Raw genomic sequence first — 23,497 nt, 5'->3', positions numbered from 1 at the left:
AACACAGCTCCGAGACCCCAGTGGGCCTGTCACATGCCCCCACCCCACCTCCCAGTCCCATGTGGAGCCCCGGGGCTTGGAACTGGTATGCAACTTGGGAATGAGGGAGGGATGTGGGGTGTATTGAGAAGTTTGCTCTTTGGCAGTCCCACCCTGGAAATGGGGGTAGGGAGGTGGGGAACATGACCCTGTGTTCTGGATAGTTCCAGTCACAGCATGGGGGTGAAAGCCCAAGACAAATCGGAGAGCAATTTTGATGTGATGGTGGGTATATTCAGGTCTCTACCTTACCTAGAAACATGAGGACCAGGGCGCCCCCCACCATGATCACCGTCTGCAGAGCATCTGTGTAGATCACGGCCGTGAGACCCCCTGGGGACCCAAGGAGAGGGCTCATCAGTCAGCACCAACAAGGGGTTCCTCTCTGGCTGCCCGCCCTGTGCTTGGCCACACTGGGGAGACCAGACAAGACATGGAGTCCTCTTAGCAGGTCGATTCTAGCCACCTGCCTTCCCCCCACAGGCTGGTGCCAGCCACTGGCACTCAAATCTAGCTCTTTCTCTCCCCAGTGGCCCTTGGGTACCGCAGCTGCACCTCCCTCCTTTGTTCTTATTGTTTTTAATACCCCAAGACTATTCCTCTGCTGGGCTGATAGTTCTACCAGGAATACTCCCTCCCTCCCCACCAAACACCGTTTAAATTCCCTATATTTGCAAACTGACTTAGCCACAAGCCAGGAACCCAGGTGCCCAGGCCTATGGGAGGTGCTCTGGAGGAGACAGAGGAAGGCAGGCTGGTGGCTTTGCCTGGAACAGTCCACAGCCACACTACTCCTGGTGACAGTCCCCTAGTCACGCTCCTGCTCACTGTAGCATCCCTAGGTGACCCCACTCCACCTCTCCCTGTCTCTCTGTCTCTGCTCCAGGCACCTGCACCCCAACACGACCCGCCCTTGGCCTTACCTGCAATGGTGTAGACAGCTGTCACCACCAGAAGCATCACTGTGGAGAGGTATAGGTTCCAGCCCAAGGCTATCTGGATGAACAGGGCTCCAGAGAAGATGTCAGTCTGCAGAGACCGGGACCCAGGAGTCCAGGTCACCTGAGGCCCTCGCTGTGGCCACCAGGGTATGATGCCTCCTGCTCAGCCATACCAAGTGCTGTCAGCCCTCATCACATAATGAGGCTGAGCCTAAAGTGCCATGCTGAGGAGAATGGGTTTGGCCTCGGGGATGCTGAGGAGCCGTGGAGATTTTCAGGCAGAGGAGCACCGCATAAAACTTTGAAACCGAGAGCAATGAGGTCTGGTGGCACTAATGGGATAGTCTGTGGGTCGTGATGGCAGGGGGGAAGGAATGAAGAGTAGACAGAGGAGAGGAAGTGGGGAGCAGGGGTTGGAGAAGAGAGAGCAGGCACCCAGAGGCCCTCTTTTCCCTAGCAGAGCAGAGGCCCGCCCAGCTGCCAGGGGGCCCACGCTGACCAGACGGGCAGGAGCCCCAGGACAGATGACCGCACTTCTGGAGGCTTTACATGTTTGGGTTTATTAGAGGACCCGGCTGACCAGACAACATGCTGACTTAGGCTTGTTTTCCAGCATTGGTGGACAAGTGGCTGTACCATTTTTCCCATCTCTCGACCTGGCAACTCGTGGACTCAGTCCCCTTCAGTGCCTGCTTGCTGATCCCATTGCATGGCTGTTTCATGAACCCATCCCAGGGCTACAACAGGACGGAGTGCCAGGACGCCTGGACCGGGTCACAGGACCCAAACTTTAGTTCAGTCCCACAGCTCTATTCTGTGTGGACATGGGCGAACCATCTGCCCTAGGTTTGTTTTCGGAGTGTAGGTCAGAGGAGGAGGAATAAGGATCTTTTGAACAGTGACATGTAGGCAACAAATTCATGGTGCTTAATGGAGGATCAATTAATGGAGAGAGAAATGAATGAATGCACTCTAGATTAGGAATTATTTAAATAGAGGCACTGTCATTTACTTAACAGGTACTTCTCATTCATCTGTGATCGCTCCACTGCTGAGGGAGAGCGTGCATTGAAGGTATGTGGATTCATGCTTCCTCCCTTCCTCCCTTCTATCTATCTATCTATCTATCAATCATCTATCTATCTATCTATCTACCTATCTATCATCCATCCATCCATCCATCCATCCCTACATGCAGCAACAAGCCATGACTCAAGCTCAGCATTTTCAGGGAGACAAGATGGCCACATTGCGGTGGGTACTCACTGAAATCTTGGTGAAGATGTAGAGGATGAGAGACAGGACAGACATGTACACCTGGATCCTCTGGCCCCCGAATCGCTTCTTCAGGTACTGTGGCATTGTGACCACACCAGCAGCAATGTACACGGGGACAAAGATCCAGCCCAGGGCCAGAAGGAGCCAGGTTGCCTGGGAGAGTGGGGAGAACAAGAACAAGAGACATCTACCCGTGTCCTAGATGCACATGGAAGGACAGCCTCCTGTGCACGTCACGCTGTGAGGGAGCACCGAACTGGGAGGCAAGGGACCTGGGACCTGATTTTAGTGCTGTGTGACCTCTGATGAGTCCCTCTGCCTTTTCCAGGTCCTGGTTTCCTCATCTGTGAAATGGGTTCTCGATTTACCATACAGCCTCTCCAAGCACCTCCGAGGTTCCTCTCAGCACTAAAGCCGGGGGTGGGGTGGGGTGTGGGGTGTGGCGTGTGGGGCGTTCAGACCCTCGTTATCTCTGAGAAGCCTCCAGACCAGCTTCCTTACATTCCATTCGAAGCCCCCAACAGCAAGGCCTCCGGCAGCTCCTGTCCCAGCCAGGCCGATGAACAAGCCACTGCCCACATTGCTGGACATCAGAGAGGCTCCAATCTGCAAGGCACAAGTGGGGTCAAAGGTCGGGGTCAATTTTAATCCAAATCAATCTACAGCCAGGACCGTGAGCTTCAGGAGCTGTGAATAGAGCAGGGCCTGGGTCAGGAAATCAGAGGGAGGAGAGGAAGGGAGGGAGCAAAGGGGAGAAGGGAGGGAGCTGACGTTTATTGGGTACCTACTGTATGTGGGCACGGTGTGAGGCATTTCATAGGCACTAATGCACTTAATCTTCATAAACATTTCAAAGGATAGGTTTAATCTTTTCAATTTACAGAGGAATGAAACAATGTTAGGAAAAATGAAGCTGCTGGCTCCAGGTCCCCCGGTGAGTGAGTGGCCAAGTGGGAAAGAAGGGAAGCCATGGGAAACAGCATCCATGCAGGGAGGACCAGGCCCTGCACTGGGACCACCCATCTAGGGGCCTCCAGAGGCAAGGATGCTGAGGGGAGGAGGGGAGGTCCCCATGAGAGGGACTGAGGGAGGCCCTCTGCCACCCAGTGCCTCCAGCACTAGGCCAGGCAGAGGGAGGAGCTGAGGGGCTGAGCACAGGCTGGGCCAGCCTCGGAGTTGAGATCATTTTTCCCCAGGAGACAGAAATAGACACAATAATATAACTCTGATGCAATAGACACAATAAGGACGACATCATAGCAGTTAGTACATACACAGCATTGCCAAGTGCCAGGCGCTGGTCTAAATATGTTAACTTGGGGCACCTGGGTGGCTCAGTCGGTTAAGTATCTGACTCTTGGTTTGGGCTCAGGTCATGATCTCACGGTTCATGAGCTCAAGCCCTGCTCTGGGCTCTGGCTGACCATGTGAAGCCTTCTTGGGATTCTCTCTCCCTCTCTTTGCCCCTCTTCTGCTCTCTCTCTCTCTCTCTCTCTCTTTCTCTCAACATCTATATATATACACACACACAAACTAACTCAACCCTCACCACAGCCCTATGTGGTAGGTCCTATTATTATCCCCATTTTACTGAGGAGGAAACCAAGGCACAGATAAATGACTTGCCCAAGTTCCAGAACTAGTAAACAACAGAACTTTTGAACCCTGGCTGTCTGGCTCCAGTAATTAGTGCATGATTGTTGCTGGGCACCTAATAAGCACTCATTAGTGTTATCTTTTATTATTTGATGGGAGTCTTCACTGGATGGGAAAGGGGCAGAGGGAGGGGCTCCGGGGCCTGGGCAGAGGCAGGACGGAGGTGAAGAGCTGTGCTCCAGTCTTGCGCCCTGTGTGACTTTAACAAAATCACTCCCTCTGGCAAGTCTTCAGATTCCTCACCTATAAAATGTGGGGACTCACCTGCTCCCACTCACTGACTGTTCTAGCGGTGCTGGGCGATAGAAAGTGAGAAGGAAGGAAAGGTACTGAGACATTCAGAAAACAGCTGAGCAGCACGAGGGCACAAAGATTCTCATGCTGAAGCCACTCCGTGCTGCTGCACACACATGCGCACACACATGCACACACACTCAGGCGGTCCTGGGGACGCTGGCAGGGCTGGTGGGGAGTGCCTGGCCAGAGCATGGAACACTGGGTCTGCTCCCTTACTGGGAGCAGCGAGGTGCCTCGGCCCCACTCAGCCCAGGGCTCCCAGCTCATGACTGGAGGAGTCATCAATCAGTCAACAAGGTTGGCAGGGGGACCAGACGGGCCCGTCAGGGACAAGGATGCTGTTACTCCTTCTGCTCTTGGTTTCCCAGCCACACACTCTGCTCAGGCCACAGAGAGAGGAGTGAGGCACTTCTCAGGACTGGCCTGGTAGGGAAGGGTGCAAAGCAATGGGACCTGCGTAACAGATGCCCAGACACACAGACACACGGGCTTGTGTCACAAACAGGACCAAGCAGAGCAGGTTGTGCGTCCAGGAGCAGGCAGAAGCCCTGCCCCACTGAGGCTCGTGGGAGGCAGGGCTCGTCTCTACACCCTGCTCGTCTGGAGGACACCCTCCTCCTGCTCGGAGGCCTCGGGTTTCCTCACACTTACAGTGAGACACAGTTTCACATGGAGCAGGGAGATGTCCTCTCTGCAGGACTGGACGGGCACCCGGCCGCCCCTAGCCACTCTCCTGGATGGACCAGAGAGGCCCTCTGTCCTGCTTCTTGTCCCTCTTACAGACTCATCTCCAGGGCTGTGATGGGGGTGGGGGAGGGTGAGTACCAACTGAACAGAGTGCCCTTCCGTCTGTTGAGGTGATGGCTGGCAGGGACCAGTCACTGTCCCTGTGAGCTTCCAGCCCCTCGCCCCTCACACTCCTGGGGGTTCGTGCTAGAGGCATGAGATCTCCTTGCCCCTGCCTCCTCCTGTCCCAGATACTCGAACCTTCCAGAGAGCTCTGTCAATGTCCAGGGCCCCCTCTACTCTTCAGTGAGTCTGTCACCAGTGCAGGCAAGAAGAGTGGTGAGAACCAAGACAGGCTGTAGGGACGGCTGGTGGCGTGTGAGAGCATGCACTGGTGTGCCATGCGTGTGAGCTGTGCGTGCCCAGGCGTGCACACAGCCTCAGCTACCAGGGGGGGCTGACAGCTCCACCCTGCCTTTTCCAGGCAGGGCTCACCTCCCTCCATCGTGTTGCAGGAATAGGAAGTTAGTTTTGAGGAGCGAGAGAAACAAGTGAGGTGGCCTGAGGGGGGAGATGGGCTCACAAAGGTGTCGGGACCGATTCCCTGAGGATGCTGGGGATTGGACCTCTGTGACCCCCCCTCGCTTCACTCCTCTACAGTACTAAGCAGATGTGTCTGCTTCCCATGAAAGTCATTGCTAATCCCACCTCCCCTGAGGCCAGAGGCTTCCTGCACGTGCTCACAGCCCCTCTGTGTCCCCCAGCTCAGCATTCATCCTGTTTTCTGTGAGTCTGTCTGCCCAGCTAATCTGAGCTTCTCCAGGATGGGAACATTCTAGATTATTTCTGTAGGTGCAGTGTCCAGCCTAGGGTATGCACTTAAGAGGCGCTTATGGGGGGGGGGGAGGGGCGCATTAATTAGCAAGGTCTCTCAGGTTATTGGGTGACTTTGGGCCACAGAGAAGGAGCCCAGAGCCAGGAAACTTATCTGGAGGGCTGCTGCCTTGGTCCAGACAAGAGAAGACAAGACGAGGATCCAATGGTGGGAGGAGACAGGGGGGAAGATCAACTCACCGGCCACCAGGTCATGGACCTCCCCGCCAGGAAATAGCCACCGATGGTCCCTCGGCTTGCGCGAATGGACGACTGGAAAGGAAGGGGAGAGAGATGAAGGTTTCCTGAGCTCCTCCACCTCTGCCCCACCTCAGCTCCCCATTCCTGGGTGCAGGCACTGGGGTGACACAGAGCAGGAAAACTGAGACATGCAGTTTCACAGGTTTTATTCTACGTGCCTATGAGAGGGTCACAGCCTCTCTCTGGGCCTCACCGTTCATCCCCTGGGCTGGTGCAGAGAGCAAAAGGGCTGACAGAAATTAAAGCCTTCATGAACAGCACGGTGCCTGGCAAGTGTGCAAGATTATGGCTATTGTCCCCTGAGCCCTCCCTCTGTCCACACTTGTGTCAGGAAGTGATTTGTATCTGATTGAGAGGCTTGCATGGAGGCACCCTCTCCCTCCTTTCTGCAGGACTCCCACACACTGGGGACGGGGGTACAGAGAGCCCAGGAGCCCCCGGCAGAGGTAGGGCTCTGTTTGGGGGGCTTCTCTTGCCCTGTCCTGAAGTCAGACCATGCTGGGTAAGCCTGTGCAGGACCCACACAGACCCCTGCCCTGAACTGGTGGGTGGTGGTTTGCAGCCTTTGGGGGCGGGGGACTGCTCTGAACAACAAAAGGAGAGTGGACACGAAGGAACTTCCTCTGGGGACTAGGGGCTGGCAGCAGGGCAGTGGGCAGGGAAGCGGAAACTGGAAGACTTCATTAAGATGCCAAACTCAACAGGTCTCTGATTAGGTCTAGAGGTGGGAGAAATACCTGAAGGAGAGGAAGGAAAAAGAGAAATGTGAAAGGAGCCTCTTTGCCCCCAAGGCAAAGTATGTAGTCACTGGGGAGTGATGGGGAGGAGAGGGGCTGGTGCCGACGATCAGCTGCTTGCCCATTTCTCCTTCACGCCAGCTTGGGAGGCAGGGGCTGTTCACCCTGCTTTGCAGATAAGGAAACTGAGGCCCAGAGAATGTTCCCGAGCTTGCCACAGTACCAGTTGGGACTGGAACCATTGTCCCCTGCCTCCAGAATGTGGCCGTGGCCATGATAATAGCCACGTGTATTGTTGCCAGCCGAGTGCCAGCCTCTGCCTGATGCTTAAATGTGTCCTTTTGCTCAATGGTCATGACCACTCTACAGCATAGGCTTTATTATTCTCACTGCCTGGATGAGAAGACTGAGGCTCGCAGATTGTTCTCATGTGCCCAGGGCCCTGTGGCTCTAACAGTCAGAGCTGGGATCTGAACTCAGGGCTCCCTGACCTCTCAGAGCCTGGCCCCTTTTCCCGGCACCGAGGCTCAGGTGAACAATGGAGAACAGAAGGACCTTTGGACTCACCTGGCTCCCTTCCCATGAGCATTTGAACCCCGGCTCCGTTAGAAAGCCCTACTCCTTGCCAAGACACCCAGTAGTGGAGGGTGGATAGGCCGCGAGTAGAACGTCCCCAGAGCTGGCGATGGTGGCATGGGGAGGAGGGCAGGAGTGGGGCTCGGGCTGCCAGGTATGGGTGAGGCCAAAGGCAGCAGATGCATAGAGACCGGGAGCTGGGAGATGGGGGTCCCAGCCTGGACTGCCTCAGCTTGCTGTGTGCCCTCAGGCAAGTCACATTCCTCTCTGGGCCTCAGTCTGCCCATCTATAAAGAAGTTGTTGGAGAGAATGACTCCTAAAGACCTCTCCATCTCAGCCTGTGCTTTCCTGATCCCCTTGCCCCTGCCCACCTTGCCCCCAGCTCCACGACCAGCCAGAGGTGAGAACCTGTGCCTGCCTCCCCCGCCAGGCCCCAAACCTACTCACCCAGATCCCCACGCCAATGACAAAGACAAAGTAGACGACCAGGACCCCTATGTCATAGGCATGCAGGCTGACTCCGGAGCCCAGCGCTGAGCGTGGAGCTGTCACTGTCCTGACCCCACTTCCTGAAGTTCCAGGCCCCATCGCTGCCAGCACCACGCTCCTCTGTTAGAGTCGCTCACCACTCCGCTGGACTTTGAGGCGCTCCTGGCTTCGTTCCTTTCCTGTAATGATTAAACAGCCCCAAGGGCCATTAGCTGCTGAGAAAGCTCTGAGCCCCACTGGCATGGAAAGTCCTGGTCCCCTTTTCTCCAAGCTGCCACCCCATCCTCTGCAGGACTCTCTCGCTTTCCCTGCCCCCAGTACACACACACACACACACACACACACACACACACGTGCACACACATGCACACCGTGTATACTCCCACCCCTGAGAGGAGCAGGAGGAAGAAAGGAGAGTTGTAGAATTCAGCAGCTGGGAGGGACTTCAGAAGTTGAGATATTTAAGCTCTGGCTTATGTGGAGGGGAAACTGAGGCCCAGGGAGGGAAGGGTCATACGGGCAAGAAAGGTGGAGCTGGGCCTGGAGTCCAGGTTTCTTAGGAGTGAGTTCAATGCAATTTTCCTTGCTCCCGGTGGGAGGGGGACAAGGGAGGAGAAGGGGAAGGGGTCTGCTGCTACCTGGGCAAAGCCTCCATCGTCAAGTGCTCCCACCTCCAGTCCCCGACCCCCAGGTGTCATTTTGCCTTTTTTTTTTTTTTTTACAGTGTAGGAAACTGAGTCCCGAGAAGAGACATGTTTATTCCAAGCCACAAAGTGGGGCAGGAATTCACACTCCTGCCCTGTGCTGTGACAGATGAGTGATCTTGGGAAGGACACGGAACACGCCGGATCCAGGGAAGACCAGCTGCCCCAGGGCCCAGGCAGACTGCTAGTCCCAGCAGCCCAGCCCACTGAGCTGCAGAGTGACCATGGACAGGTCACTAAGTGACTCCGGACCTGGGGTCCCGTCAGCGTGGCCTATACCCTGCCCACCTCGCAGGGCCAGTGAGTGCCGGTCCTCCTATCCTCCCCTCCGGAAGTTACCCTTAGGGTTCCACTGCCCACACGCCCTGTCCCCCAGCCCCATCCTCACAGACACCCAATGCCAAGCCCTCACCCTGCACATTTTACCTAACCTAAACCAGCAGGCTGGGCCCATAGCAGCCATCCCTCTGATGCATCTGAGACCCATCTGTTAGCCAGCCAGACATCTTAGCAGCCCAGAGCCAAGAGAGTGCCAGGAAGGAAGTGAGAGAGGTTTTGAAACCTTCAGAATAGATGCTGTGAAGCTTATACATGAAGGCCACCCGCTGACGCATTGGTGAGCCCCAGATCCCCCACTCAGGGCCTGTCTTGTTTTGCTTCGCCTAGAGTGTTATTTTGTGCTGCAGCTCACAGCAAATTAAAAACAACAACTTAACAGTGGGAGAGAGACTGCCAGAGGCGTGCAGGGCGTTGCAGGGCCATGGGGGGCAGAGGGGGACGGCCGCTGATGGGCACACAGCACATGGGCGTCCTGATAACCAGGGAAAGTGGAAAGGATGACGTAAGAGTGGCCAAATTAGAGCGAACAACCTAGGAATCAGGCTCCATCAATTCTCAGCCGAGGCCATTCCTGAACAGCAGCTGAGGATTCATATGCAAAGCAATGACCCAGAGTCACTGAGGAAAGATCGCACCGTGCCCATTATGGATTTTCTACTTAGCATGGATTATGAAATCCAGACAGGAAGAGTTTCATCCAAATGGTTTGACATTTGAGGCAGGTGCTGGCAGGCCAGGAGGAGGCCCCACTTATGCAGGAAATCCTCTCGGAGAACCCCCGAGACAGAGGATATGGTGGCGTTGTGGTTCTTACAGTAAGCGCGCACCTGTTCCGCACCTGGCTCTGGGGGCCCCCGGGAGGCCACCAGCGTGCTGCCAGGCTGGCCGGAAAACAGCCGGGCACACGGGACAGGCGCCTTCAGCACAAGGCACGTCAAGATTCACCCCCCTCCCTCTGAGCTGCAGAGTTCCGGGAAGGAACGACCGACCGAGTCCAGTTGGGGAGGCGGGGCGGGCTCTCCGGGGAAGCGCAGCAGAAGCAGAAGCGTAGCAGGCCGAGAGGGTGGAGAGAAACCAAACAAGCTGGCCTGGCAGCCAACCCTGGCAGGGTGGGAGCTGCAGGGACAGTGTTTACATGAAGATACAAGTGTTGAATACCAGCGTCGGACAGTGCAGTTTCTGAGGAGTATCTGAACCAAGGCTGCGTTTTCAGAGTTACAGCAGCGGCAGGGACTGTGTGGCCGAGTTTCAGCTGGGGGGCGACAGAAGAACTACATCCCCCTGGACCAGCTGTTTAGGTCAGTTGCTTCACAAGGTTGCTTTTAGGGTCTGGCTCCCTGCGTTCTCTTTATTCCGTGTGTGTGTGTGTGTGCGTGTGTGTGTGTGTGTGTGTAGTTTGCAGTAGGTAGACCAGGAACCTCACTCCTGGCATTCACAGCCGGCGTCTCCCTTAGGCTTTAGGCTGTGCCGTCGCTGAAGACTCTGGAAACCAGGGTTCTGCTTCGACTCCTGGGGCCAGCTACTTCTCTAGCCTTATGGCCTTGTCTTCGGAGGTCCACCCAAAGTGTCAGTTCCCTTGGACAGCTCACTGTCCCCTCACTATCCTTGCCATGCTATGTTTGCGCGGCCCCTCGCCAACCTCCAGCCACTCTGCTCATGTCCAGCCATGCACAGGGCCCATGCCCGTGGCCTCTCTACCCTCAAGCTCCTCACTGGCAGACTGTCCACAACTGTCACGGTGTCCAGGTTGTCCCACAGGCAGCCTGCTCACGTGAAGGCTCTTCCTCCCCTCGTGCCCTCAGAGTTTGGGTCGGAATCCTTGCTGCTGCACGTAACCGGATGTGCTTCCTGGAAGGGCCACGCTGCCCCTCGTCCCCAAGTCTCCTATGTGCCGGGTGCTCCCCCACCATCCTTTCCCTGAAGACTTCGCTGACTCCCTAGCCTGGGGAGTGTCCCCGAACCCAACCTGTCCCCCCCATTCATCTCACTGATGTGGGCTTACTAGATGTGAGCCCCTCAAGGGATCTGGGTACCTCATTCCCATTCATGTCCCTAACGAGTGACTGGCACCAAGTCCGTGCTTAAAAAGCAGAGAATGGTTTTCATAGACTGTGTTGGGGTGAGAGGCACAGTGGGCAGTGAGCAGAAGCAGACAGGTTCTCCAGGCAGAGGGAGGCAGGAACATGGCAGGGGAGTATAAGCAGGTGTGGGGTGTTCGGGGAATGGCTTGTTGTGGCTGGGCTGCAGCCTAGGGTCTGGAGGGAGAATGTGGGCAAGGGGCATGAGAAGAAAGGGAGTGGTGAGACTGGCATTCTAGAAAATCCCTCTGGGGGCCAGCGTGGGGGCTAGATGAGGATGAGGAAGCTGGCACAAGAGATAAGGTGGAGACTGGCATCTAGTTAGAAGGATGGAGAGGAAAGGGTCCTGGCTGCGTTCTTACCCAACTGGGAAGCATGTGGACCTTTGTGGCTTTCTCTCCCGTGGGGTCCCTGTCCCAACCATGGTGCCAGGGTTCAGGACCCTCCATGCTGGGTGGCCCTTCCCTTCAACTCCCAGTGCCTATAAACCCTCATCCCCGCCACTAAGCCACGAATGGGAAACAGCCTTCAGATTGTTCCATTCCCAAAAGGACCAACATTGTAGCCAGGGTAGGCAGGGTGGGAAGCCTTTGGCTAAGGGAATGACAGATGGCGAGATCTTGAGCACGAGCCATGAAATGCTGATGGTACAAAGTGGGTTGGGACCCCCAAATCCACCGTGGAACCATGAGTTTTCCATGTAGAAGGGAACCTCCTCTCCCTCTACTGTCTGGGTATCCCCATCTCCTCCAGCACCCTAGGAAGCCCCCGGAAGAACCCTGGGCAGGCTCACGGGTACCTCTGGCTGGCCTCGCCCTGGCTGCTTGCAGGTTCTTCCTGAAAAACCACTCTTGGCCAACCTTCCTGCTGAGAACTTCCTCTTCTGAGAACAATACTGGGTAAGGACTAAATTTGCCAGTATGTGCCAGAAATATTGGGTAGGTCACAGCCCAAATATGAGTGCCACTATTAGAGTAACTGTAGGAGTTGGCCTCATTATTCCTATTTTGCAGCTCATTGGGGATGTGACATAATTATGGCTTATTTGGATTTTGAATTCAGGCTTGACTCACTCCAAACACTGCTACACACTGTCCTTTTTCTCCTAATCCTATGTCTACGGGGGCAGACACGGAAGATGTATCCTGTCGGATGGAGGGGTAGAAGTCAGTTCCGTGTGGCTTCCTCTAATGGGAGCTCTGAGCAGGGCCCAAAGACGGCTGGACTGGGGACGGGAACCCACTGGGGTCCAGATCTGGTTCCAGAGACCTCAGCCCCTTGCCTGCACCCCAGCCCTCAGCCACCCTTCCTTCCCTAGCCACCTCTGCCCTGTCCCCACCACCGCTCTAGCTCTCAGCTCAAATGGCTCATGACCCCCCCTCCCCTGCCATGTGCCTGTGATCTGATCATTTCAAACCCAAATGCAATTCCATCTGATTGACCCCAGCCACTCCGTGAGCACACTCCGTGCAAGGCCCTTTGTCAGGGCTGTCTCACTGCACAGCTCCAGGGACACCTCTCCCCCAGGATGCAGCATCAGTGGTTCCCCCGGCCTTACAGAAGGCTGTGCTCTCTGCAGTGGGAGACGGTGGTAAGCAAGGCCAGGTCCCGGAGGAGGAGCTCCGTGGAGGAGCCAACCACATGGCCTGCAGAGGCCAGGAGAGGCACTGGCTCCTTCCTGGCATCGCCCCTCCCCCAGCCTCCAAGGGGCCGAGGCTTCTGGAGTGCTCCCAGGTCAGGGTCACTCAGTGGGAAAGGGTGGAGGCCTCGGGTGGCCAGGCTGGATGCTTAATTCCAAGAGGAAAGGATTATTACATAGGAAGAGCAGACCGAGAAAGGTGGTGACAGAGCCCCAGGGAAAGAGAAAAGACAGGAAAGAAAAAGAAAAGGTTTACAGGCTCCAGTCACCATACACGTAGTCCTGTCAGACGGGGCCGACCCCTACCTGTGCCGCCGGCCTCACAGAATCTGCTGGGGCCACTCCCAGCCTCACACTCCCGGGTCTGCTGTCCTCTGGCCTGGCCTCTGACAGCTCCAGTCCAGGTGGTGGATGAGACCTGGCCCCTCCCCCAGGGAGGGGGCGGGGGGAAGGCCCCAAATCTCTCTCCAGCCCCTGGGCCGGGTTCCGGGGGACCTCCCCTGTCCTTGCTGCTTGATGTTGTCTCGGGAAAAGAGAATTTGTGCTGCACTCAGGGTTCTCGGGGGCCCCCAGGGCCAGATGTAGAAGGCCACAGCTCAGAGTTAGCTTCTGTGGCTGCTGTGGCCACTGTCAGCCATCTGGCTGGACAGGTTTCCTAAGACGGGAGGTGAGGCGGGGCTGGCACTAGAAACTTGGGCATCATTTGGAGCTTGGGAGGGGCTCAGGATGGGCCACAGGTGTGGCTGGCACACCCACACACAGCCCCCACACACAGCTCGTGCACAGGTGTGACTGGCGCACACACACACATGCCTGTGCACACACACATAGCTAGTAGCTTGTCTAGGAAACACTGTGGAGTCGTCACGAGTACACAGAATCTCTAGTCCTATCAGCGCAGGCTCATTTAGGTGCCTCCATGCCCTGGCAAAGCCCTTCACCTTTCTCAGCCCCCTTTTCTCTTCTGTAACTTGGATATAGTGACTATCTCATGAGTGGTTGGAAGGACGAGTTAACACAATGGATTTGAAAATGTTTTATAAGCTGCCAAGTACAGTGCCTCTGGGAGGCATCACTGTTAGCTGAGTCCCTGCAGGATTTCAGCCTCAGTCATGAGTCCCTGTGGCCAGACTTGGGGAAAGTAAGAGAGCCACAGATGAGTCCCAGTTCCGCTGCTCACTAGCTACACTGATGGAAGAATTATTTAACCCACTAAGCACACAATTTTACATCTGTAAAATGAGGTAATGATATGCTGGAAAACAGGAGTGAGGGAAATGAAACGAGATAATGTGTATGTAATGCGATGCTGAACTATGAGATGATGGACTATTTCTGTCTCATTTTTGACTGAGGTCCAAAGGGTGAGACCGATCTAACAGGTGCCTACCTCCCCCACACCTTCCCCCGCCCCCAACCCTCCTGCCGTCTAGATGTGAGACAGAACTCCTAGGGAGCCTTGCTACCGTGACCTTGGCAGTGGGGGGAGCTCAGTGTACCTACCGCCCACCCCCCCAACCACCGCCACCCCTCAGCATTGAACACTGCGCTCACCCTGAAGTCCACTGGCCCCAACCACTCCTGGCCAGCGACTGAGTGTGGCTGACACTATACCTGTCCCTTCCTGTGGGAAGTGTGGCTCATGTAATGGGCATTTCTGCCTGGAGGACTCCAAGGGCCAGCCAAAACCTTCTTAGACCTGCCTGGGATCTCTTCCCCTTTTTCCTCCCAGTTATTCCTGCTTGCTCCCCTTTGTCCTCTTGTCTCCAGCTGATTTCTTGCCTGTCCCATCCCGTCTCTGTGACAGCTTCTCAGAGGACCGGTGTATGTGCCATCCCTGGCCATCCATCTGCAGCCTGTGACAGAGTGGTTGCTCCAGGGCCAGCTGGGGAAGTGGCCGTTGCTTTGGAAAGGGTTGTTAGAGGCATGTGTCCACCCTGCCTCACTTTCCCTCAGGTGGGGAGGAGGCCAGTCCTGTCACCCCCAGCAAGCAAGAGACAAGAGTTTCAGAGGGTCTGTGGCAGAGCTTAAATGTGTCCCAGGGCCTGGTGATTTACAGGCAGGAGGTGGTCTAGGCTGGGGGTGTTTTGAAAAGCGGAAGTGGGCCAAGCAGGGAGACAGGCAGGGTCGGGAGCACAAAATACCGGACAGTGACCTTTGGGCTCGTGGTCTGGGCAGACAGGACTAAGGGTCTTTAAGGCCGCCGCCCCCACACCTGCTCTTCCCAGCACTGCAGACGGCCATCTGACCGGCACATTGTTCCTTTTCCTCCCTCCTCTCCTCTGGACTCCCGGGCTAGGGAGCTCCTGTCGCAGGCCCTGTGCTCCCAGGCCAGCACTGCCTGCACCACGCTGTGTCCCCCACAGACAGTGGGTGCCTCTGGGGCAGCAGCGGTTCTGACAGGCCCCTGTGACAAAGACCCTGAGTCCCCGGCCCAGAGAAAGGTCACCAGGAGGATGGGGACTTCCTGGCATCAGATGTCTTCTCCGCAGACATTGGTCTTTAGGAGGAACCAGAGCACAATCCAAGAGTGAGGGGCTGGGCCCAAGTGGCAGAAGACAGCAGAGGACATAGGTCTGGGCTAGTGTCCCAGGAGCTGTTTCTACTACCAGCACGTTTGTGATCCTCGACACGTAGACCCACATGTCACCATGCCATTATGGGCCCCTGTATCCTCATCTGTGAAATGAGAGGTCATTTCTAATGACCCTGCAACTCTAAAGGGCTATCAACCAAATTACCCACCGAGTCCCCTCTAGCCTTTCGTTTCTAAGAGTCATGGAGAAAGTGGCATCCAGTCAGAGCTGTGGTTGGAAACCAGAAGATTGAGGGCTCCAAGTCTACAGGCATTAAGGTCAGGCACTCCTGGGCCCCAGGCCTGGCCCTGGCACTCATCAGTGTGTGTGGTTGGCTGGCTTGCTTTCTCTCTCTCAGCCTCAGTTTCCTTGTATGTGAAATGGGGCAACAAAGTGTGCCTTGCAGGGTCATCCCGAAGTAGAGGGTGAGTATGTAAAGCACAGAGCACTGGGCCTGTCACAGTGATGCCCTACCATGGTGGTGGTGGGGGGGTTATTGTGCTAATATAATCCATGTGGGTGAGGCACTTTCATGTGGTATGGACCGGTACTCACCTTAGAACAGGCAACCACTTGGTGACTTCCTTCGTCCTGACAGATTCGAGACCCGAGGGGTCGCAGCTGGGGTTGGGGAGGATGGCTTCATGACGAGTCAATATCACCCCACCTCCTCACATCCTCCTCCGGAAGCAGAGCCTGCGGCTACCCAAACAAGGTTCTGGAGAGTTCTCCCGTGAGCAGCTGGCCCTTGCTGGAAGACAATAAATGGTCTCTACTGTCTCTCATAAGAAGCTGGTCAAGGAGGTCAGAGGAGCCTGGGGTTGGCAGGTGGAGGCAGAGGCAGCGGACCTGGGCTCACGCTCCTGTCGGCCATCCCAGCTCACCTACCCCACGTCATGCCCTCTCCTGATTCTGGGTAATTGGACACCCCACGGCTGCCTGTTTCCCCCATTATAACTCCTATCAGTTGTGCTATAACTGCCTGCCTCTCCCGTTAGGGATTCGTGGAAGGCAGAGTTTGTTGGATTCATTTCTGTCCTAGTGCATGGCACGGGGCCTGGCACACAGTAGATCACCGTTACATTTTCATCAAATAAATGAATGAATACAAATGGCATTAGTTTCCTCCTTTCCCCTGAAAGCTCTTCATACAGTATAAGACTCAAAACCATGCAAACTATCATTAGTGGAACTCCATTTATCAGCTGGGACTAAGTTTGTCTATAATATATACCCAAGTTAAAAGCAGCTTAAACAAGAAACATTTTTTTTTTCACATAAAAGTCTGGAGATGGACAGAACAAGACGAGTAAGGTAGTTCACAATTTCTTAAGAGAACTGGAGTCCTTTTATCTTGTTGTCCTAGCAGTTTCCATCTCCTTGTTTAAAATGGTCGCTCCAACACCAGCCCCTGCCTCTACGTTCCAGTGTTCTTTCCCAGAAATTGCACACAGCATTTCCTCTAATATCCTGTTGCCTAGAACTTAGCAGTGTGGTCGCATCTAAGCTGCAGGGAAGGATGGGAAATGCCATCATTGTTTGGGGTGGCCCGTATCCCAGCAAGAATCTGAAATGTTTTTTACTCATTAACAGAGAAGAATGGATGTTGGGGGATACTAGGGGTCCCATACTTTACAGTCCAGACTGCACGCCATTATCTTATTATCACCTGATTTAAAATGTATACCCCAAGCTGAAAAGCTATACATTTGGAATGATCAGATAATTCTTTTTAATTTCGCACAGTGCTATCCACACAGTTTTAATTTTGTAATTTATACATAAAATACAAAGAAATGACGATAATATTATGAACCCATAAGGGCCAGGACTTTGACACGCTCGTTCAGAAACAATCCCTATCGAAAGAAGATGCTGGAGTGTAAAACCTAAATGTTTCCGCCAAGTGAAATTGCCTTATTCTGAAATATCATTTTCAGATTTTACCAAATAAAATAAAGAATAGGGGCACTGTCCTCACTTCACAGTTGAGGGACGAAGGCCCTGAGAAGTCCGTGAGCTTCCAAGACCACAGAGTCTTAGGCAGAGTTTACAGCAAGACTGGGATGGGCACCCAAAGCCACCAGCTGCAAGGTCAGTGCTCTTCCCTCGTTGTCATCCTGCCCCAGGTCTTCTTGGAAAGGGTGGTGGTTGGGTTCCTCCCACTCAACTCCCTCAAGAAACTGTGTGTGCAGTGGGCACTAGGGAGCAGGCCAGTAGGAACTAACCTTAGGGGCACACGACATACCCTTTTAGGTTTATTGCAAACGATAGTATTCCATCGGGGACAGGAGATGGGGTTGGGGAATTTGGGCTGAGCTCCAGACCTCAGGCAGAGAACACTGATGCTTATATTTGGTGTGATTCAGCAGCACAGCTCATTTCAGGCTTCGAGATCAGGAAATGTTAGTTCTCTTTTCATGGAAGGCAAGTTAGGACCTTCAGTTTTCTTGTGGGAAAACTGACACTCTGAGAGTTCCAGTCACTTGCCCAAGATCAGAAGGCAGGTGACTGGTGGAGCAAGAGTTTGAGCACAGGTCTCCCAATGGCTATGCTGGACCTCCTCCCTTACCAGGCTCTTCTTGGGGGGCTCCCCAGGCCACTCCCACTGCTCTGACCCCTGGTCAGTGCTACTGCCCCCCAGGCTGGACCAGGCTCACCACCTGGATTTCATTTTGCAGCCAGAAGCCTGATAGCCTGTGAGCACCTGTCGGAATCATGTCCCAGCAACTGGAAATAAGAAATCTCTCCAAGGGAGAGATTTGTCCCTTGTCAGCCTTGTAATGCTCTCTCTGCTAGACTCCACCGCAAGTCCTTTCCCTCCCTGCAGGGATTGTCTGAGGAAGTTTACTCATTTCTGTAGAACTCCTGGCTTCCCTCCATCCTGATGTGGCAAATGCAATGGGCAAAATATTGCCTTTTTAGCCTGCAGCAAACAGGATGTACTATGTCGCACTGACCTCAGCAAACTTATTAGGGTTTGAGGAAAATCACCTGGCATGGCCTGGGATGGCTTTCTAGCCAGGCGCTGACTCCAGTTGGGCACTGATCAATAATGATCAATAAACGGTCAAGCGGTAAACGATCAATCAATCATCAATTAGTTTGTAGTCATCAGCATTCACAGCTTCTATTGTGTAGCCAGTCCTGCACTTGGCCTGTAACTGGAGAAAATAAAGTGGAGACTGGGTTCCTTCCTTTAAGGAAATTTAGCTGGATAGCATAGAGGTAGGAACAGAGAAAAGAATACGGGATTTGAAGTAAGACAAAACGTAGGTTCAAATGACAACAGCTTATTAACTGCGTGACCCTAAGCAAGTGGCCTCACCTTTCTAAGCTCCATGCTTTGGAGACCTGGCTTGGCTGGTGCGAATGTTAAAGGAAAGAATATAAAACACTTGGCCCATAGTTTGCGCCGTGCTGGTGATAACTGGCAAGTGCAGGATGAATGCGCACAACTATAACTGTTTACACTCATATCAGAATTCAGAGAAAGGGGAGAGTCATATGTGGATTCTCTTAAAAGCCCTTGGCTTGGAGAGTGGTTCACGCCATCCCCTTTGGGTCTGAGGCCATGGAAAAGTTGCTCTTCTCAGAACATGCAGTACAGGCAATGGCCACTGGGGGGAGGAATAGGACAAATTTTAGCATCTTCCACCTCACTGTTCCCCTAGGCAGGGAAACCACAGGGTGACTGTCTTTCTCGTGCCCTCCCATCCCATTTCACCCTGTATTTGAACCTAAACTTCTACATACAATATCTGTAAATAGATGGGGACTCATGAGGCTTTTCATTTTGCATTAATATGTCAAAAGTTCCTTGACATGGAGGAACCAGAGTGTTAGAAAAATCCTTTGATTCCATTTTCTCTACTCTCAATCTTGCTCTACATTTTTTCCAGTTGTCTGTGTAGCTCTCCCAATATATCTCTGAAAATATACAAACATCTACAGTTTTCTTTATTTCTCAGAACTTTTGGAAACTCTCTGGAACACTGTGACTATCTCTGAAATATTCTGAAGCTCCTTGAACTGCTGTGACTTCCTATAAATCTCTGAAATCCTAAATCTCTATGTGCATTTTTCTTCTGGATTTCGCTACCCTTTGAAACCACACATTCTCTCTGAGTCTCAGCGACTGTCTGTCCATCTGTATACCACAGCTCATTATCATCTCACAAATGGATATTGGGCAAAACAGGCGCTGTTTGTGACAAACCGTCCTCACTCACTAGCTTCAGGAATTTGTCCTAGCTCAAGGCTACACCTTTCCGAGTTCGGAGGAAGGTGGAGATCAGATCCTTTCCCACAGGGATGTTTCAGCTAGAATTGGAGCCAGAGAAAAGGGTCAGGTATTTGGAGTCAAACTAGGCTTGATTCTCTGGTCTTCATCTTACTATTGTGTGACCTTGCGAATGTTGCTTCTGTCTCTCCAACTCTCTCCTAATCTAGTGAAAATAAGCATGCGGACTGGAGTTGCCATGAGGAACAGAGACTGTAAGAGATAGTCAGGTGCAAGTGCCTGGTGAACGCCCACAACTATCATGACTTTAAGTATGAGTTCAGAGGATGGGGAGATTTGTGTGCGTGTGTTTCCTAAACCCTTGGCATGGAGAGGAGGTGTTGAGAGTCCACTGCATTTCAGAAATTGCTTTATGTGAGCCCACAATATTGCCTTCTCTTCAGATTCTCTTCAGATTCTCTCTTGCACCTGCAAGACTTACTCTTACTCTTTGTTTTTCCTCCAACTTTGAGGTATAATTGCTAAATAAACGTGTAATATATTGAAAGCATGTAACTTGGTAATTTCATATATATTTACATTGTGGAGTTATTCTCAGAATCAAGTTAATTAAAACACCTGTCACTTCACATAGTTACCTTTTTTTGTTGAGAATGCCTAATATCTACTCCCTTAGCAAAGTTCAAGTATACAAGACAGTATATTAACTATAGTCACCAAGCTGCCTATCACACTCAGAACTCATTCATTTTACAACTATAAGTTTGTATCCTTTGACAGACTGCTCCCCATTTCCTCAATCCTTCAGCCCTTGGCAACCACCATTCTATTCTCTGTTTCTATGAGTTTGATTTCTATTTGGTTCCACATACAAGTGACACCATACGGTATTTGTCATTCTCTGTCTGGCTTACTACACTTAGCATAATGCCCCTTGGTTCATCTGTGTTACCACAAATACCAAGATATCCTTCTTTTTTTTAAGACTGAATCATATTCCCACATATATCATACAATATGTTTATATATATTTATCCATTGTATAATATAAAATATATTCATATTTATATAATATACATACAGATCACTTTGGGTAATATGGACTTTTTTTTCATCCAACAAGAAGCCATAACTTTATTAATGATAGAAACAGTACAAATTTCAAACCAAGCTGCAGTTATTCTTTTGAAACACCAAAAAAGGGTCTTCGTTTCCAGACGGTTACATTGTTAATTCCATAATAGCATTTACAATATCATTACTGTTGTTCTTCAGGGCTCGAACTGCCTTTGCTTTTGATACATTTGCTTGCGACATGACCAGTTCTATGTCCTTAACCTCTACACCTGTTTCATCAACCTCTTCCTCTTCACTCTCTTCTTGTACAGTTGGAGTCTGTGTGTTTTCTTGAATGTTTGAGACAGCTTCACCTTGAACTTTGAATTTCTCAGCAGCTGCTAGTTGTGCCTGCTGAGATAAATCCTCGATCTTGGCTTCCCCCAAAACTATGTAGGTATCTGAAGCTGGGCTCTTGTAGACATCTGGTTTTGTGATGACAAAGAGGATATTCTTAGATTTCCGGATAGTGACTCTTGTAACCCCTGTAACCTGTCAAAGACCTAGTTTGGACGTAGCCTTCCGTGCCTTCTTTTCACTCCGGCTCTGTTTTGCTTTACTGACTGGTTCTTCATCGATTTCAGCTGCTACTGCCAGCTGGGCTTGTTGGGTGGTTGCCTGTGTGGAATCCTGTTCCTCAAGCTCCGGTACTGATTCATCACTGTCCGATTCTGTTCCAGACCCTGTCTCAGCCTGGGGCTGTGGCAACTCCTGCTCTGTAGCAGAGACGGTTTCTGTGGCTTCACCAGGCATTTTGTGCGGGGAACGCGGAACCAAGATGGCGGCAGAAAGAGAGCGAGCGCTGGACATTTTAACAGTATTAATTCTTTCAATCCACAAATGCAGCACATCTTCTCATTTGTGTCTTTTTCAATTTTTTTCATCAATGTTTTACAATTTTCTGCATATAGATCGCTCACCTCCTTGGTGAAATTTATTCCTGAGTATTTTTATTCTTTTTCATACTATTGTGAATGGGATTATTTTCATAGTTTATTTTTCAGATAGTTTGCTTTTAGTGTACAGAGATGTGGCTAATTTTTATATGTTGATTTTGTATCCTGAAATTTTACTGAATTTGCTCATTGGTTTTAACAGTTTTTTGGTAGAATCTTTAGGGTTTTCTTTACATAAGAAATGTCTCATTTGTAGAGACATTTTACTTCTTCCTCTCTGATTTGGATATCTCTTATTTCCTTTTTTACCGACTTGCTTTGGCTAGGACTTCCAGTAGTATATGAGTAGGTGAGATTAGAGTGGGTACCTGTGTTTTGCTCCTGATCTTAGAGAAAAAAAGCTTTCAGCTCTTCACGATTAAGTATTATATTAGCTATAGGCTAAGTTCAGGGTCTTTCTTATGTTGAGATGCATTTCATCTGTACCTAATTTGTTAAGGTACATTCCATTTATATCTAATTTCTTGAGAATTTTTATCATGAAAGAATGTTGAGGTACATTCCATCTATACTTAATTTGTTGAACATTTTTTTTAATCACAAAAAGATGTAGAATTTGTCAAATGCTTATTCTCCATCTGTTGAGATGATCATATGATTTTAATCCTTCATCTTATAAAATGTGTATCACATTTATTGATTTGTGTATGTTGGGCCATGCTTGTGTCCCAGGGTAAATCTCACTTGATCATGGTGTATGGTCCTTTTAATATGCTACTGAATTTGGTTTGCTAGTATTTTGTAGATTTTTACATGTTCATCAGGGGTATTGGCCTATAATTTTCTGTTCTTGTAGTGCCCTGTCTGACTTTGGAATCAGGATAATGAAGGCCTCACAAAATGCATTTGGAAGTGTTCCCTCCTCTTCTATTTCTTAGGAAGAGTTTGAGAAGGATTGGTATTAATTCTTCACATATATATGGTAGAACTTACCAGTGAAGCCATCTGGGTCTGGGGTTTTCTTTGTTGGGAGATTTTTGATAACTGATTCAACCTCCTTACCCATTATTGACTTGTTCATATTCTATTTCCCTGATTCAGTCTTGGTAAGTTGTATGTTTCTAGAAATTTACCCATTTCTTCTTGGTCTATCTAATTTGTTGGAGTATAATTGTTCACAGTGGACTTTTATAATCTCATGTATTTCTGGGATCAGGATGTAATATCTCTTTTGTTACTGATTTAATTTATTTGAGTCTCCTCTCTTTTTTCTCAGTCTGGCTAAGGGTTTGCCAATTTTGTTCATCTTTTCAAAAAACTCTTTAAGTTTTGTTGACTTTTTCTATTGTATTTCTAGTCTCCATTTCATTTATTTCCATTATGATTTTGGTTACTTCCTTTCTCCTAACAACTTTATGCTTAACTTGTTTTTCTTTTTTCTAGTTACTTGAGATCATTTGAGATAGTTCTGTTTTCTTACTGTGGGCATCTATGTGTTGTTATGAATTGCTTCCTCTGAATAGGTAGTATTAAGAGTTGGACACAAGGTGAGGCAACAAGCAGATCTCAGCCTCTTGGCCTGCTGTTCACCTTTAGTGGCAAAGGGTAAAAAGCATTTGGAGGCACTTCACACACTGCCTATGTGTGACCCCATCTGCCTGCAGGATTCAGCATTGGGTGGGGAGTGTTTGGGCAGCTGGAAATCTGAGCTGTTGTGGGACAGTATGTCTCTGTGTTTAGTCTTTAGTGTGGTCCAATAGAATGTTCTGCTATGCCGGAAATATTCCAAACCTGTGCTGTCCAGAATGGTAGCTATTAACCGCATGTGGCTATTGAGCACTTGATATGTGTGACTGAAGAACAACAATTTTAATTACATTCACTTAAATATAAATAGCTATATATTTTTTAAGTGCCTTGAGGTCATTTCCTCATGATCCAGCCATCATAAATTCAGGGTCATGGCCCTGAATGGCATTGCCAAGGTAACTTGGAGATGACTCCCCTCTATTCTTGCCCTTAGATGCATGGT

At 51.2% G+C, this 23,497-nt stretch overlaps 2 protein-coding genes and 1 long non-coding RNA gene across 5 annotated transcripts in view; 1 reads left to right on the top strand and 2 right to left on the bottom strand.

Annotated features, from left to right (window-relative positions):
• Positions 1–13,246, bottom strand: part of SLC5A9 (solute carrier family 5 member 9) — a 28,345-nt gene extending 15,099 nt beyond the window's left edge. Inside the window, exons 1-7 of one of the 3 annotated variants that reach the window (XM_053213921.1) lie at positions 12,941–13,246; positions 7,833–8,053; positions 6,012–6,083; positions 2,760–2,864; positions 2,247–2,411; positions 963–1,068; positions 292–372 (exon numbers count right to left, since the gene is read on the bottom strand). In XM_053213921.1, coding sequence (XP_053069896.1) covers positions 292–372; positions 963–1,068; positions 2,247–2,411; positions 2,760–2,864; positions 6,012–6,083; positions 7,833–7,973 — 670 coding nt within the window. In that variant the 5' untranslated portion in view covers positions 7,974–8,053; positions 12,941–13,246. Of the gene's footprint in view, positions 1–291; positions 373–962; positions 1,069–2,246; positions 2,412–2,759; positions 2,865–6,011; positions 6,084–7,832; positions 8,054–12,940 lie in introns of those variants that run through there. The other 2 variants (XM_053213917.1, XM_027059251.2) reach the window with 2 other exon arrangements.
• LOC128313746 (uncharacterized) lies at positions 212–16,282 on the top strand. Its single transcript, XR_008294792.1, has 3 exons — positions 212–2,054; positions 8,599–10,215; positions 15,809–16,282. It is a non-coding gene; the product is annotated as an uncharacterized LOC128313746 (long non-coding RNA).
• A 4,275-nt stretch (positions 16,283–20,557) lies between these two features.
• On the bottom strand, positions 20,558–21,365 carry LOC106974307 (nascent polypeptide-associated complex subunit alpha-like). The gene is given in 1 exon segment (XM_053204284.1): positions 20,558–21,365. A coding segment is annotated over 1 exon segment (648 nt). The 5' UTR covers positions 21,323–21,365; the 3' UTR covers positions 20,558–20,674.
• Positions 21,366–23,497: the final 2,132 nt, after the last annotated feature.

Source organism: Acinonyx jubatus, chromosome C1, assembly GCF_027475565.1.
Source record: "Acinonyx jubatus isolate Ajub_Pintada_27869175 chromosome C1, VMU_Ajub_asm_v1.0, whole genome shotgun sequence".
Taxonomy (NCBI): domain Eukaryota; kingdom Metazoa; phylum Chordata; class Mammalia; order Carnivora; family Felidae; genus Acinonyx; species Acinonyx jubatus.
The sequence above is the reverse complement of the archived record's forward strand: the minus strand, read 5'-3'. Positions and strand labels throughout refer to the sequence as shown.